The sequence below is a fragment of the Centroberyx gerrardi genome, chromosome 12, assembly GCF_048128805.1.
Source record: "Centroberyx gerrardi isolate f3 chromosome 12, fCenGer3.hap1.cur.20231027, whole genome shotgun sequence".
Taxonomy (NCBI): domain Eukaryota; kingdom Metazoa; phylum Chordata; class Actinopteri; order Beryciformes; family Berycidae; genus Centroberyx; species Centroberyx gerrardi.
In genome coordinates, this window is record NC_136008.1 from 1,849,330 (window position 1) to 1,866,595 (window position 17,266).

Consider the following 17,266-nt stretch of genomic DNA (forward strand, 5'->3'; position numbering starts at 1 on the left):
GGCTTTCATACAGTGGTTACCAGTGGATGTGTACCGTCTGAAAGGTTTTTTTCCAAGTAGTGCACATGCAAAACAAGACTGGTCACTAACCAGCTGCCTGGTTATACACAAGCAGTTCCAGTTTTTGCCAAAGCACAGCGAGTCGTGCTTCAGGGGAATCGCGATCACAGTTGGAATATCAGATCGCTTGGTTGAAACAAACCGTTGTATCACAATGATTTTTAAATCTTTCTATATAAATATGATGATGGTGTGTAATTTTCTTTCCAAGGACTCACAGCTCTAGCAGTCTAACATGTGACTGACCTTGTCCCTCAGGTGCTGGTGATCTTCTCAGATGGACTCGATGAAGACGTGATGAAACTGGAGCAAGAATCAGAGCTTCTACGACAATCTGGTAAAAACTGGGGGATGCAGAGGTGTTTCCAGAATGTTTTACTCTCACTTTGTATTCTGCCATGCAAAGATACAGAAGTGTTAATCCTCATTTTGTATTATTCTTAATTGACAATGGTCAATCAGAAAAAGTGCACTTAATTGATTTTCCAGTGGTTGTTTAAACTTTCTGGCACTTATTGTATCGTCCTTTGAAGCCAACCCACCCATCTGGCACACGTAGGATTACACAAATCATGTAAAGCATGAGCAAATACCAGTTGGCCCAAGTCTGCTATTTTGTGGAGGAAATCAGGGCAAAGGAAATACACTCGGCAAATGCCCTTTCTGAGGTTTTAAAGGTATCATATTGATGTTGAGCTTTACAGTGTAGTCAGTATTCAGAATCAGAATCAATTTAAAAACAATGTATAGTAAATGTACAGGAATTTGTCTTGGTGACACTGGTGCAGAGAAACATCTTGTCTGATTTTTTTGCAGGAGTCCATGCTCTGCTGACCGTTGCCCTGGAGGGAGTCCACGATGCCAGCCAGCTCCAAATGGTGGAGTTTGGTCGAGGGTTCGGCTACAAGCTTCCTCTCAGCATCGGCATGCAGAGCGTCGGCAGCACCATTCTGAAACAGATTGTAAGTCATTACCGACGGGTTTAGTAGCCTCTTGAAGTCAGTTGAACTCATTTCAAGAGTCTAGACTGCCCAACAAGCGCAATATTGGTAGGAAATGCATGTGACATCATGGGAATACTATGAATAGGCTCGTTTGAGATGAGCAAAAGCCCATTGCATGATGGTTGGAAAAGTTGTCCGGCTTGCTCCGCTGACCCAACTGCGCGAGCCACGGGAATCTCGCGGGACCGAGGCGGCTGCAGTTTTTGGAGTGAGGCGCTGCAGCTGCTCTCCACCGACTGCACAGCTCCAAGGATGATGGGAAACAGTTGTATCACACACCCACAGTGAAATGAAGAGACTTACATTTTTATATCTATTCCAACCTACATCCATGATTCCAAGATGTCACTCCATGAGCACTCCGTATACCATTTTATTAGAACGTTACAGACATATAATATTTTCCCTGTAATGCCTACATCAAAATAAAAATAAGTAACATGTGAAGGTCTGGGTCGTTTGAGCAGTGAGTGCGAGTGGCGGTAATGCACCTTTTAAGTAAGCGCCGTTAAACAAAACTGAAGAAGAAGAAGAAGAGCAGTGAGTGTGCTGTTGGGAGTGTTCGGCTTGTTGATTCCTCACCTGACTGCACTCGGCTACTCTCGTCTATTTTCCAGGCAAGCAGGAAGTCATCTCAAACGAGCCTAACCTCTTCTTCTTGGTGCCAAGGAGGTTCTATATTGGTGCCTGGTGAGGGTGGAGGACGAAGTGCTCACTCGCTGCTGTTTAGGAGACAGTTTGGTCACGTCCTGTGTGGAGATTTCCCACCAGCGACCATACCGACACCAGAATTGAATTTGGATAAACAGGGAGAAACTACAGCATCTCAGTTAGAGGAGCTGGGATGCTCTTCTCTGTTGCAGTGCCACTGAGCAGCTTAAATAACTATTTTACAGTTAATTTTCTCTTCCCAATTCATCCTGCAAAAAATGCTGGATGTTATGATGTAACCCCTGGAACATTAGTGTGTGACACTGATGATTTATACTGGTTCATGGAATAAAAATCTACTCTGGCACTGTCCAAGTAACTCAAGCGACACTTTGCAATTCACTTCTCCAGAGGTAACATATTTTAAACCTAATTCTCAGAAGGCTGTAGCAGTTCTGCTTTTTGCCCCAGAGAAAGAGAAATATTTCTGAGTTTTGCTCTGGTGTGCAGCGAACAGAGCCTGATCCGCTGCTTGTTTAACAGCTGAAAGTTGAGGAAAGTAGTGGGGAGATTTCAACATGTGGAGAATCACAGAACTTATTGTCTGTTCAGAGATGGTTTCATGTCTTGACTTGTCAGTTTGCAGGAATGGAAAGCAGAGCCTCAGGGAAGTGTCAAGTGGAGAAAATATGTAAATGACTTGCCATGTAAAGGAATGGTCACTGGCAAGAAAACAGCAGTGAGCTTTAGTGGGTTTAGAGTGACAGTGAAACTGTTTGTTTGCTATTTACTTTTCGTGGAAAAGATCTACCACATACTTAGATCCATGCAATTTATATTTATTAGACAATACTATTTCACTGTACAATGAAATGTAAATTGCATGGATCTAAGTTTGCAGAAGATTTTCAGTCTGATTCGTTCTCCAGCCAGTAGAAACTGTACACACTTTTGTTATTTATCTTTTAAGTATAAGGACCGTAAAAACAGACTACTGTCAACAAACTGTATCGCTACATAACTAAATTATTCCCTTATGCCCTTTTTCACTTCAACACTGTCTCTTCTTGCTCCCTCCCTCTCTTCTGACACTCATCTATCTGCTGTTTTTCTTGCCTGTCTTAATCTCTCCCTTTCACTCTCACTTCTTCTTCCTCTCCAGGACACGGTGGCGGAGAGGGAGTGCTGTAACGTCATGTGTAAATGCTCCGGACATGAAGGCAGCCGTGGCTCTCGGGGCCCCTCGGGGTCAAAGGTGACTGGAATACACACGCCTTTTAACTTTAACATGATGTCAAGAATGTTTGAAAAACTGTCAAAAACAATTGTAAGCTGGTTTGGGCTGAGAGCAAACAGACACTTGCAGTAATTTCATGAAATAAGCATACTTTAAAACAGTCCTGATTGAACGTCAGTATTTATAATCAGATCAAGCAGGTCAACTTCATATCAAGTCCCATTTTCCATGCATTCCAAGGTCTCCCTTAAATGTATACTGTAAGTAAAGCATGGAGCCATGCAGGCTGCACTGCTGCTGGAAATTATATAAACCAACACTCTCAGCCTCACAGAGTTTGTTCTGTCCTGCTTCTGCAGCTTAGAAAGACAACTGACTTGAGTTATTGTTTTGTAAGAGAGAGTAAACTAGTTAACTTGTTTAATTATTCTTTTTTTATGAGAAATTAAGAGTTGACTGCAGCTGTTATTCAGAACTGTGTGAGGCAGAAGTGATTGCTTGCTTATAGTCAAGTCCCTTCAGGATATTATTATATAAATTATATCATTATATGGGACAAAAAGTCTTCTTTTAAACTATAAAAAACATCAGAGACAAATAAAGTTTTAAAGAGTTGCCGTGCAGAGAGTCCAGTTACCTTTAAGAATGAAGATTGCTGTCAGTTTAACAGATTGTGTATCAGTGTTTCTGAATCAATGTTATAAATGTTTCTAAAAATGTCCAGTCAGCAGGACTCAGGATGGGCTCAGGGATCCTGTCTGATGAATTTGACTTTCCTTCTGATTGGCTGCTTGTACATTTTACATTTTAGTCATTTAACTGAGTCTCTTATCCAGAGTGAAGTGTTAGTAGGTTTTTAGTTAGGGCTGAAGTTTAATTATTAACCGTTGAGAGTTTTGATTAGACAATATGTAGGTAGATTAGTCGAATACTTATTTTTGTGCAGATTGTAGCTAAGAGGAACTTAGCTAATTTAGCTACATTATATGTCTGCTTTAGCTATTCTATCAGTGTTAACTTAGCAAGCTAACAGGAAACTTTTTGTGCCATGTTAAGTTAGCTAACATTAGCTACTTACGTTAGCTACCATGTTAACTGAATGCCACCTAACCTAATTCATACTAAACATATTAATATTTAGCCATTCATCTAGATTAGATTAAATTACATTCTTCTAGGTAAGTTAACACCAATAGGATGGCTAAAGCAGATAGCTAATGTAGCTAAGTGCCTCCTAGCTACAGTCTGTGAGGTTGAAGTTTACAAGTTCAAGTTTACATGTGAAGCACATTTAAAAACAACCAAAGTTGAACAAAATGCTGTACAAGTATTAAAGAGCAAAGCAAAAACAAATAAGTGCACTGTGAAAACAATTGATAACCATTGATTAGTTTTCCCTTTACGTTTTCCCTTCCTCCTAACCTGTTCTGTCTTTCCATCAACAGGGCGTGTCTGGACCGAAGGGTCACCCCGGCTTCCCAGGGGAGGAGGGAGTTGCTGTAAGTGCTCTTCTTTTCATTTTCAGAAAGGGAAAGGGGCCTAATTTTATTCATTTTTATTAATTTAACCTTCATTCAATCAGGTAGTGAAACCGGCAGCTGTAGATGAAGGTTAGTCAACATTACAATATTGGGAGTTTAAAAAATAATAATATGCTTCTACTCTGTAGTAGTCCTTATCTTTGGATGGTCCTCACTAGTGAAACGGCATCTCCCCTCTGGATTTCCACGCAGTTTGTTTGGCAAAGCGTCCGGTTTTAACGGTTGTTGCTGGTGTGTTTGTGTCTCCAGGGGGACAGAGGACTGCCCGGACCCAGCGGACCGCAGGGCATCCAGGGCTGTCCTGGGACCAGAGGACATAAGGTACTGGACACTGGTAGACAGATGGAATCTTACTACCACCGCTACTACCACCGCTACTACTACTACTACTACTACTACTACTACTACTACTACTACTACTACTACTACCACCGCTACTACTACTACTACTACTACTACTACTACTACAACTACTACTACTACCACCACTACTACCACCGCTACTACTACTACTACTACTACTACTACTACTACTACAACTACTACTACTACCACCACTACTACCACCGCTACTACTACTACTACTACTACTACTACTACTACTACCACTACTACTACCACCACTACTACCACCGCTGCTACTACTACTACTACTACTACTACTACTACTACTACTACTACTACTACTACCACTACTACTACCACCGCTACTACCACCGCTACTACTACTACTACTACAACTACTACTACTACCACCGCTACTACCACCACTACTACTACTACTACTACTACTACCACCGCTACTACCACCGCTACTACTACTACTACTACTACCACTACTACTACCACCACTACTACCACCGCTACTACTACTACTACTACAACTACTACTACTACCACCGCTACTACCACCACTACTACTACTACTACTACTACTACCACCGCTACTACCACCGCTACTACTACTACTACTACTACAACTACTACTACTACCACCACTACTACCACCGCTACTACTACCACTACTACTACTACTACTACTACCACCGCTACTACCACCGCTACTACTACTACTACTACTACTACTACTACTACCACCGCTACTACCACCGCTACTACTACTACTACTACAACTACTACTACTACCACCACTACTACCACCGCTACTACTACTACTACTACAACTACTACTACTACTACTCTCACTAAGACTATTACTACTACTAACGCTACTACTACTCTCACTACTACTACTACTACCAATACTACTACTACTACTCTCACTACTACTACTGCTACTACTACTACTACTACTACCAATACGACTACTCTCACTACTACTACTACTACTACTACCACTACTACTACCACTACTAACGCTACTACTACTACTACTACCACTACTACTACTCTCACTACTACTACTACAACTACTGCTACTACTACTACTACTACTATTACCGCTACTTATACATTTACTATTACCTTCACTATTACTGCTATTACTGCTATGACTCATACCATTGCTACTACTGCTACTACTACTACTACTACCACTAATAATAATAATAATAATGTATTTTATTTGTAACACGCTCGTCTCACAGCTCAGTTGCCAGTTGACTCTCAGGTGTTATGAACTGAACTGTGTGTGACCTGAGCTCTGTCTGTGTGTCTGCAGGGCTACCGAGGCCACCGGGGCAACAGGGTGAGTGACTCAGGCCTGCAGGAATGCAAACCCAATTAGCCAAGGAAGTAATGTGATGTGCTGTATGTACAGAGGAATGTTTGGATGAATATTTTAGTCTAGATCCAAAAGAAAAGAGAAGCTGTGGCGATTCTGATTCCCTCCTCCGCTGCAGGGTGACGACGGAGAGCACGGACTGGACGGAGTCAACGGAGAACAGGTACCGACTTCAGCGTTTATATATCCAAAAAAGTTCTTCATCAAATATCTCTAGAAATTGCAGGATCCATTCTGTAAAAGTGGTATCAGTTAGTCAACCAAGGGATCAAGTTATCTACTAATCTTCAACTAATACAATCATTTGGTTCATTTAAAAAAGAAATTCAATCATTCATTTCGAATCATTATTATCATATCTGGGAACCAAACTCTTCAATTCAATTTTTACCTCTGTCAAACAGGTTATATTATCACTTCTGTTAGTCTGTCTGTCTGTCCGCAGGATGTCTCGAAAACCTATAATTGGATTTCCATGAAATTGATGATATTTTGGTGGTGATCCGGGTCTGGGATTTCCGCCACTGGACGATTTTCCTGATATAGTCAGAACTATGAAACTAACGGAGATAGAGACTTGATTCCAAACCCTAAGGGGATGTTTGTTAACTTAAACTTAAGTGACAGGAAGGATGTAAAGTTGCCTTCTAGTTTCTCCTTCTGAGAGTAAAAACAAACAAGAAATTAATTAAAAAAGCTCAGATGATGCTACTTGCTGATGTGATGATCTGTATTGTTTCCTGTTCTCCTGGGAAATGTGTAGATGTGCTGAGGAAACAGGCTGTTTGGTTTGGTTTTGGGAGGTTTATGGGGGATTTGGGGAGGTTTTAGGAGGTCTGGGGAGGTTTGGGGGAGGTTTGGGAGGTTTTGGGAGGTTTGGGAGGTTTAGGAGGTTTGTGGAGGTTTCGGAGGTTTGAGGAGGTTTGGGGGAGGAGGTTGTTGAAGGTTTGGGGAGGTTTGGGAGATTTGGGGGAGGTTTGTAAGGTTTGTGGCGGTTTGGGGAGTTTTGTGAGGTTTGTGGAGGTTTGGGGGAGGTTTGGGGAGTTTTGGGGGGTTTGGGGAGGTTTAGGGGAGGAGGTTTGCGGAGGTTTGGGAGGTTTGGGAGAGGTTTGGGGGGTTTGGAGAGGTTTGGGAGGTTTGGGGGGTTTGGAGAGGTTTCGGGGAGGAGGTTTGTGGAGGTTTGGGGGAGGAGGTTTGGGGAGGTTTGGGAGGTTTGTGGAGGTTTGAGGGAAGTTTGGGGAGGTTTGGGGGGTTTGGAGAGGTTTCGGGGAGGAGGTTTGTGGAGGTTTGGGGGAAGTTTGGGGAGGTTTGGGGGGTTTGGAGAGGTTTCGGGGAGGAGGTTTGTGGAGGTTTGGGGGAGGAAGTTTAGGGAGGTTTGGGAGGTTTGGGGGAGGTTTGGGAGATTTCAGGGAGGAGGGTTGGGGAGGTTTGCGGAGGTTTGGGGGAGGTTTGTGGAGGATTGGGAGGTTTGGGGGGTTTGGAGAGGTTTCGGGGAGGAGGTTTGGGGGAGGAAGTTTGGGGAGGTTTGGGAGGTTTGGGGGAGGAAGTTTGGGGAGGTTTGGGAGATTTGGGAGATTTGGGGGAGGACGTTTGGGGAGGTTTGGGAGATTTGGGAGGTTTGGGGGAGGTTTGGGGAGGTTTGTGGAGGTTTGGGGGAGGAAGTTTGGGGAGGTTTGGGAGATTTGGGAGGTTTGGGGGAAGTTTGGGGGAGGTTTGGGAGGTTTGGGGGAAGTTTGGGGAGGTTTGGGAGATTTGGGAGGTTTGGGGGAGGTTTGGGAGGTTTGGGGAGGTTTGGGGGAAGTTTGGGAGGTTTGGGGGAGGTTTGGGGAGGTTTGTGGAGGTTTGGGGAGGTTTGGGAGGTTTGGGGAGGTTTGGGGAGATTTGGGGAGGTTTGAGGGAAGTTTGGGAGGTTTGGGGGAGGTTTGGGGAGGTTTGGGAGGTTTGGGGAGGTTTGGGAGGTTTTAGGAGGTCTGGGGAGGTTTGGGGGAGGTTTGGGGAGGTTTGGGAGGTTTTAGGAGGTCTGGGGAGGTTTGGGGGAGGTTTGGGGAGGTTTGGGAGGTTTGGGGAGGTTTGGGAGGTTTGGGGAGGTTTGGGAGGTTTGGGAGGTTTGGGGAGGTTTGGGGGAGGTTTGGGAGGTTTGGGAGGTTTGAGGAGGTTTGGGAGGTTTGAGGAGGTTTGGGAGGTTTGAGGAGGTTTGGGAGGTTTGGGGAGGTTTGGGGAGGTTTGGGAGGTTTGGGAGGTTTGAGGAGGTTTGGGAGGTTTGAGGAGGTTTGGGAGGTTTGGGAGGTTTGGGGAGGTTTGGGAGGTTTGGGGAGGTTTGGGAGGTTTGGGAGGTTTGGGGAGGTTTGGGAGGTTTGGGAGGTTTGAGGAGGTTTGGGAGGTTTGGGAGGTTTTGGGGAGGTTTGGGAGGTTTGGGGAGGTTTGGGGGAAGTTTGGGAGGTTTGAGGAGGTTTATGGAGGTTTATGGAGGCTTGTGAAGGTTCGTCAGGGTCTCCATGCTGAGTTTTGCTGGTTTTGTGTTTGCAGGGAGTGACGGGACAAGGCGGAGGGGCAGGAGAGAGAGGAAACCCAGGGAACCCAGTAAAACCTTTACTCTTTCTATCATCTTCTTATTGCTGCTGATATCTGAAAGATTCTTCACCACCACAACTTTGATTAAATTTGATCCTGCGATCTGAAACCAACAGGACAGGAAACTGGCTTTTTTTTGCATTGGCCAAAATATCTTGTGGATTCAAAATGACACAAAATTCACAAGACACTCAGCATGTTGCCAGTCTCATCTTATCATTATTATCATTATTATTATTATTGTCGTTGTTGTTCATCATGGTTATTTTATTTTCATTAATTAATTTTTAACCATTTTTTATTGTAATACTGAATAATTAGACTTAAATAGACTAATTAGACCAAATTAATAAGTAAGACTTTATTTATATAGCACTTTTTTTAAAACAAGTTACAATTAATTACAATTACAATAATTTAATCATAAATAATTAACAATAAATTAAATGTAAGTAATATTATAATTAAAATAATTCTTACACTGTATTATCATTCTGTATTATCATTACTATTATTATTATTATTTCTATTGATATTATTTACAGTTTAATAATAATATAATAATACATACACTTAATTTAAATAGAATGTGAATTAAATGATTCATAAATCATATGCATTACTTTTATTGATTTATTTCATTTTATTTATTTATATATTTATTTCAAACAGAGACCAACTGAAATACAACAGTCAGTTGAGCCTAAATGAATCTAATCCTCCAGTCGAGTCTGTTTTAGTTTCCCTGTCTGTAGCAAAGCGTCTGTAGACTTTCCACAGCTGAACAGATTGGTATTCCCCTTCAGCCATGTACAGCGTTGACCTCTGACCCCCGGCTGGTTGATTGACAGGTTGCCTTGTCGTCCTCAGGGTATCAGAGGCATCACAGGAGAGCCGGGGCTACAAGGACAGCGAGGACTGAGAGGAGACCCGGTGAGTCCCGACCACTGCTACTCTCACTCTTTTCTCTCTCTCTCTGTCATTCTCTCACTTTCTCTCTCTTTTTGTCTCTCTCTCTCTCTCGTTCTCTTACTCCCAAAGAGATGTATTCTTTTCTGTCTGTTGGCAAGATCTCTCAGAAAATTAGCAACAGATTTGTCTGAAATCTGGTGGACAGATCTCTCTCGGCCCAAGGATCAGCTGATCAGATTTTGGTGCTGATCTGGGATTTCCCGATATTAGATGACTTTCCTTATATTAGCCAGAACTATCATGCTGCGTTCATGTGCTGACGGGAAAGTCCGACGTCCAGCATCCGACATCTGGGACATCCAACTCGGCTGCTAAACAGCGTTGCTTTCACGTGCTACTTGGTGGGAAAATCAAACCCGGAAAACAAACATAAACCGCTACGGAGGCTGCAGATTTACAAGTTGGAGAATTGTTCAGCGGCAGAATCTCTACTGAATGCCTTATAGTTTGTTCTTTTTGTTACTGTGAAAATAACTATTTTCATTTGGGAGCTGTCTCCCTCTCTCTCTCGTTCTGCATCTCTTTCTCTTCTTCTGTGTTTCAAAAATTTCTTTCAAATTCAAATCTGCTTTAGCATCATGACAGAAAGGATCTCTGTTGACAAAGCATTCACAAAGGATAAAGTCAAATAAATAATGGATACTAGACAAACAATTCGACAGATTCTGCACATATCAACAATAGCATGTAAAAGCAATTCAGTACATTCAATATAGTTGAAGTCAATGTATAACAATACAGGACACTGGGAGGGATGGGGGAGCATTTCTGACAAGACAAAATTTACAAAGTCATTCTCAATATTTATATTTTCTCCTGTATTTGGTGACATTTAGATACAAACTTTGCAGCAAGATTGATAGTTTTTTTCATTTTCTTCTAATAACATCTTGAGCTTTTCTTTCTCAGTCAGTAAATGAAATGTTGGGGTGTTGGACATAATGTCTCTCTCTCTCTCTCTCTCTCTCTCTCTCTCTCTCTCTCTCACAATCCAGCACTGTAGGAAAATCTGAAGAGTTTTGCCAAAAAGGAAATCATTTATCTTATTCCTGAAGCCTGCAGTATAGCTACTGCCATGAGATACAATATTCAACGTCTCTCCCTCCCTCCCTCTCTCTTTATGTTTTTCTATGTCTCTCTATCTCTCTTGATATATATGTAAATCTTTCTTTGTCTTTCTCGCTGTGCGGTTATACAAAAAAACGCTCTGGTATGCTGCTGTAATTCTTCATTTCCCTTTTTTGAGTGAAACGTCCTAAAAAAAAAAAAAAAACCCAGATCAAATGGCTTCGGTCCTCCCATTAGATTCAGTACAGAAGATAGAATATAGAATATATTGCTGTGCTCTCAGAAAAAAACAGCTTCAGAGTTTTTCCTTTTCTTTACTTGAATTGAAAGTTTACATCGTCTGTCAGCCTACGTGTCGAGGAAGCTGCATGACTCTTGGATCCTTGAATCCTGTTCAAAATCCCATTGGAGAGTTTCAAAAATGAAGGGGTGGCAGGGAGATAGTAAGCTCGCTATTCTTCATTCTTGCAAAACAGATATTTTTTGCAGGTATGCCAATACAGATATGACTAATATTATTTTTTCAGTGATTTATTGTCAACTGAAGAGAAAGGGAGAAAAGGAGTCAAAGTTAATATATCAAAGTTTGAAAATCCTCTCAATAAACAGTCACAAATCTTTTTGTTGTTACTTTCTTTCCAAAGTACAAAGCCAGGAATCAGCAGGAATCATTTCCACGTATTAGACTGTAAAGCCCAACCTAAACCTCACAGATTATTCATTTTTATTTATTTATCCAAGAATATTTAACTTGGCTTCAGGCTCTTTTGCAGCTCCACCCTGCTTCACATTCACACTGGGAGCTGATCAGTACAACCAGTCTGCTGCCGCCGGCCACTGGGAGCTCCACTGGAGCAGCTGGGGTTCACTGTGATCTCATCAAATTTTGTGAAATGAGCATGAAGTCTGAAATGCTGATTAAGTGCTGTGGACACAAATTATTGTGAAGATTATGTTCCTTCACTATGAATTGGATTCTGTGACAAAAACAGGAATTGGACACAGCATTTTCAGCTAAAGGTTGGACAAATAAAACAACTTTGTTAAGGTCAGAGAAATCAACAGCCAATCAGATTTCTGCACTTTCTTGTTTCTCTACTGATGCGATTTAGTTTGATGAACAATAGTTCGGCCTAACAAGTGCAAGATGGAGGAGAATTAAAGCTTCCCAGTTCGAAAGACACATCAACCAAGCTGCTTCCACTTTAGCAGCCAACTTGGAAGTCCTGGATGTCACACTTTCCCACCAGCACTTGAACGCAGCATCATGGTTATGGTGACTAGGGATGCCGCGATCGATCGGCCAGCAATCTGAATCGGCCGATATTCAGTATAAATATGAGATCGGAGAATTCGAATAATGCTTTATAGTCGCCGATTGCAAAAACCGATCGATGACGCAAAACACGTGAGCCATTTCTCTTCTTGAAATTCTTGAATTCATATTTCTTTAGGCTACATGTTAATTAAAAACACAAATCTTCATGGACAACCAATAACGTCACAGTCCGTCACGCCCGCTACTTCCCCTCATTTACTGTATTTTAAAGTACTGTTTTTACAGTACTGTTTACTGTACTGTAAAGTTTTGTCATACATGTAGTAAACACACATACACACAGGTATCCAAATGTGTAAAGTATGGATGTGTATTCTGAACATAACACACTATCAATACAAATAAGGGGAAAAAGTTTTTTGTTTTTTTTCTTACTGTAAGAAAAAAAAAAACACTTTTTCCCCTTCTTTGTATGTGTGCTTACTACATGTATGACAAAACTTTACAGTATTGCAAACTGCTATGCCCCGCACACAGAAAAAGCCACAAGTGTTTTTCATTTATACTATCAGTGCGTAGTTGGTGCTTCGTGTGCTTATTCAAATGATGGTTTGTGTGTACTGTATTGACGCAAAAACACAATGTTTTAAAAGAGTTTGAAGAGTTTTGCAACAATTGTTTACTTTTGCAAGAGATGTATAATGTTTTGCTGGTTTGGTGTAAAGGTTTTGTGGTTAGTGTGTAGAGTTTTGCAAAAATAGCCTATAGTTTCAAAGATAGTGCCTAAGCAATCAGAAAAAACTGTAATTCTCTGCTTATTTAATGCATCAATTCATCTCTGCACCGCTGTCCGCTCGTACCGGACGACGGTCGAGACCCGAACAGGAGAGAGGCAACTGAAAAGTCTCATTTCTCTCTCTCTTAAGAACATTCACGTATACAAAAACAAAGACTGAAACGGATATATATCTTCGGAGGGCGTCTCCTTTTATTTAACTCAACTCAACAACACAGGCAAGTGGCAACAGTCTGAGTCTTGTGCTTCAGTTATTTCACTAAATCATGTTGCGCTACCTAGAACACATGGTTTACATAATGATCAAGTAAATATTGAGGTAGAAAAAAAGAAAATGTGGATACTTTTTAACCAGGACTCAATTTGATGGATGAAATGTATGTTAAATGGAAACTGACTTATAATACTGCTATACCAGCTGCTATAACAAAACAAAAAAACTATCTATGGCCGATTGGTATCGGCAGATATGGCTCATAGACGATCGACGTCAAAAAAACGTTATCGGGGCATCCCTAATGGTAACAAACAGAAAACTGTCTAATGGTGGAAATCATAGATCCGGATCTCCACCAAGGAGGTTTTATATTATCGATCACCAGCAAAATCAAACTTGGGCCAAGAGCGATCTGTCCACCAAATTTCAGCCAAAACTGTTTGTTACTTTCTGAGATATCTTGCGAACAAACAGACAAACAAACAACTTTCCAACTGTTAAAAGCTCATCAACCAAACCCTCCACACCCATCACACAGACACACTTGCTATTCATCCTGTTCTGACCTGCTGCACAGCCAGCCTCTGTCCTCCCATCACTTCTACAGTGAGCGGACCACAGGCAGCGGACCACATTAGACAATGGCTTCAGTTTCAGTAAATGGAGTCTCAGCTCTGTGTGTTGTGTTGAGCGGCGGTGAGGCCAAACACAGCTGGAGCACAGCTGTACGCTCGAGTCTAGAGAACTGACATACCTTCACCAAACAATATCTGAAGTTTATTTTTCCGTTTTCACTAAGAACAGCTGCAGTAAGACTCTTGCCTATTGTGTGTTGTTTGATAGGGGGAACCGGGTGCCGACAACACCGTCCCGGGACCCAAAGGAGACCTCGGGAACCCAGGCTTACCGGTAGGAAACATGGCCGCCTGGTGTCCGGAGGAGAGATGCCAGAACTGTACAAGGCTGGGCTGTTAGGACGCAGCAGTAATAAATCACGACCTCAGGGTTTGGAACGGTTACCATAGATATGAAAAGTCTACACACTGATTCAAATGTTCTAGTTTTTATTGCCTTGAGGATAAGAAATCTCTTTAGGTTTTTTCACTTTCATTTGCAGAAAGAGTATTAACCTGCAAAATCAAAGGAGAAACAAAATCCTGCACATTTCTGACAATGTATTAAAAATGGAAAACTAAAACATCTTGGCTGCGTAAATGTTCACACCCCTTATACTTGAGGGTTGTAGTTAAGATTTAACTAAAAGCAACCAATACAAGCCAATGCCTAACAGCTGATTGCTTTACAAAATCTGCTCCCAGCAGCTGAGTCTCCATGATGGAGGAACATGTAGAACTGTGTTAGTTAATAAAGTGTAAATCTGTAGCAAGCAGCTGGAAACAGAGAGCAGCTGAGTCAGTAACATTCTCAGTAAAAGTGAATAGTGTTTGTTTTTTTCTTCTTTTCTCTCATTTTTTCATTCAATCTCTCTCTCTCTCTCTCTCTCACTCACACTCACACACACACACACACACACACACACAGGGAGAACCAGGTGAGGACGGGCTTCAGGCTGATAGTGGAGTTGTTGGAAACCCGGTGAGATTTTACCTTTTACCTTTACCTATTATATCTGTATTAAAGTATCACAGCGTTCACCACAGGGTTTAAACACAGCTACGGTGCATTCAGTCTACTTCTGTACTGTTGTTTTAAAACCAGACAGCCGTACGTGAAACAAAAACGATGAGATCCTTGTCCGGAACACACCGGCACTGCATCGGTACCAGTGTCTGTCTGATACTGGGGTAAAATATGCTGTTGGTGTTGGTACAGGAGAATTTCACCCACTAAAATCTCTACTAGTAGCTGCTAGTAGGAAGCATTCGATGGACAGACATGCAGGAGGAGGCCAAGTTCAACGTTTTTACAACAAGATACTATGTCACAGAGAAATATATTTAGGTCCTGATTTCACAAAAGTACAGATGTCATCTCAACTTTCATTTTGGCGCTGGATTTACTCGACTAGTTTGGAGCTTCATTTGTTAATTTCATGAAGTCCCACAGAATACTAGCTCTGTGCGAACAGGGCTTACAGTAAGTCTGTATTGTTCAGTACAAGTAAAGAAATGACAGTATTTGCCGATACGTAAACTACTTGAAGTCGTTAATTGCTTCCAGCAGAATCAGCAGTGAAAGCTGATGTTGAAGCAAGGAATTTGTGTTTGATGTTCAGCGGAGATCAGCAGAGATCAGCGGTGTGGACAAACCGCCGGCGCTGTGGCCAGACGGAGGCTGTAGGTAGCACAGACAGAGAGGAAACACGGTGTTTAACACAGAAAGGTCTGCTGGCTGTGAAACGACCACATGTCACCAGGCTGCCGTGAGGAACAGCTGATCGGCTTCATGTGTTGGAGACGCAGGTTCAAATCCCACTGCGGCTGCCGGCTAAAACACCTAGGCTGTCCGGACTGGACTGGACTCTGGATTCAGAGTTTAGTTTACGGTATCAAATAACGGAATGGGAAAGGAAAACTTACTCATGAGGTAGATTTCTTCTAGTTTATGATCATTTTCAGGGTGATTTTCATCAGAAAAATTGAGTGAGCAGAGTCTGATTCTATTTAGAAAAGCAAATGGCATGTACAAATGTTACCTATTATTAAATCATTTTAAAATAGAATAGAATAGAATAGGGATTAATATAATGAAATGTAATAGAATATAGAAAATAAAATAATGACATCTGATTTCACTCAGCAGAGAAATAAAGCAAATAATGTATAATAAAGCATTTTAGAACCAGAACTGTATTGAGCAACAGGCCAGGTGATTTTATGGTGATTTTACAAGAGCTAACAGGTGATGTTTTGTGTGACGACAAGTGAAGACTGAAATAATTATTTAATCTTTCAATTAATAATCATTAAATGTTACTCTTCCACCAAAAGGAATGGAGATACAGGTGTGTTTGTTGGGTACTGGCTATCCATTTTGTAGATAAATGTACTCCATGATTATGCCAGAGAAATCATGTGCATTGTAATACGTTTTGTGTATTGTGCATGGCTGTGTTGTGAGACTGATGTGGGCTGTACAGTTGAGGAACAGAGGAACAGAACTGCCTCTTAATAATGTAATAATTAATAATATTCATAATAAATATAACAAAAGGAATGTAACTGTGCTGTGGTTCTGCTCTGTAGGGTCCAGATGGAAGAAGAGGGCCGCCGGGTCAGAAGGTACGAAATCAAATAACACTCTGGAGCTGGAGCTGGTCAGTCTACACACCCTGCCTTGTAAACACTCAATGTGACTGTGTGTGTGTGTGTGTGTGTGTGTGTGTGTGTGTGTTTCTGCAGGGTACGAACGGACAGCCAGGCGCTGCAGGAGTCCCAGGGACCCCCGGTCCCTCAGGGCCCCAGGTAACTGAACAGGACGTCCTGCCAGAGGCTTCCATCCAGCGCTGAAAAGATAAACTGAGATAAAAAAAAACAAAAAACAGTACAAAGCATAAACAGTGTAGTTTGGCCGCACACTTCATCAGTCAGACACAGAGTTCCTGTGAGTCCAGCCGCTCCGGGACTTTACATGGAAGAGTCTGCAGGTTTTCTATTCCACCAAACAGCACAGCAGCTGATTTCAATAGCTGTGTCTGAGAGAAGTCGGACCTGCCAGCGCCTTGTCAAACACATTGGATGATGGTTAAATACTGAGGCTTCATGCATGATGGGAAACAAGTTGAGCTGAGGGCTTACCGGCTCTTCAGAGGTTTATGTCTCTGACCAAAATTAAATGAAGAGATTTCATTTTAATTCAAGTTCTCTGACAGACTGTGATCTTGACACGCTTCACTGCTGCAAGATGTTACTCCGTGAACTGCCAAGCAGCAACCAAATGATTTTATTAAAGTAAATTTTAGACATATGCATTTTTCATAAATGCAGTTTTAATCCACCTATCTACATCAAAATAAAATGGATAAAACTATTGGGGAGGTAACATGTGAAGTTCCCCTTACAAAAAAGTCACGTGAAAATCCATATGTGAATTTAAAGCACATGTGCTTTTTGGACAAGTTACAAGTTAAGACTCAAATTAAGTCAAATAAATCAAGTAAAAAGTG

The 17,266-nt window shown here is 41.7% G+C and overlaps 1 protein-coding gene across 1 annotated transcript in view; it reads left to right on the top strand.

Annotated features, from left to right (window-relative positions):
* The window catches only part of col6a4a (collagen, type VI, alpha 4a), a 72,833-nt gene that overhangs the window by 31,368 nt on the left and 24,199 nt on the right, over nt 1-17,266 (top strand). The window contains exons 13-25 of the mRNA XM_071898895.2: nt 319-397; nt 877-1,022; nt 2,878-2,970; nt 4,398-4,451; nt 4,743-4,814; nt 6,175-6,201; nt 6,356-6,400; nt 8,764-8,817; nt 9,679-9,741; nt 13,984-14,049; nt 14,683-14,736; nt 16,347-16,382; nt 16,503-16,565. Of these exons, the coding sequence (XP_071754996.2) occupies nt 319-397; nt 877-1,022; nt 2,878-2,970; nt 4,398-4,451; nt 4,743-4,814; nt 6,175-6,201; nt 6,356-6,400; nt 8,764-8,817; nt 9,679-9,741; nt 13,984-14,049; nt 14,683-14,736; nt 16,347-16,382; nt 16,503-16,565 (852 nt within the window). The remainder of the gene's footprint in view (nt 1-318; nt 398-876; nt 1,023-2,877; nt 2,971-4,397; nt 4,452-4,742; nt 4,815-6,174; nt 6,202-6,355; nt 6,401-8,763; nt 8,818-9,678; nt 9,742-13,983; nt 14,050-14,682; nt 14,737-16,346; nt 16,383-16,502; nt 16,566-17,266) is intronic.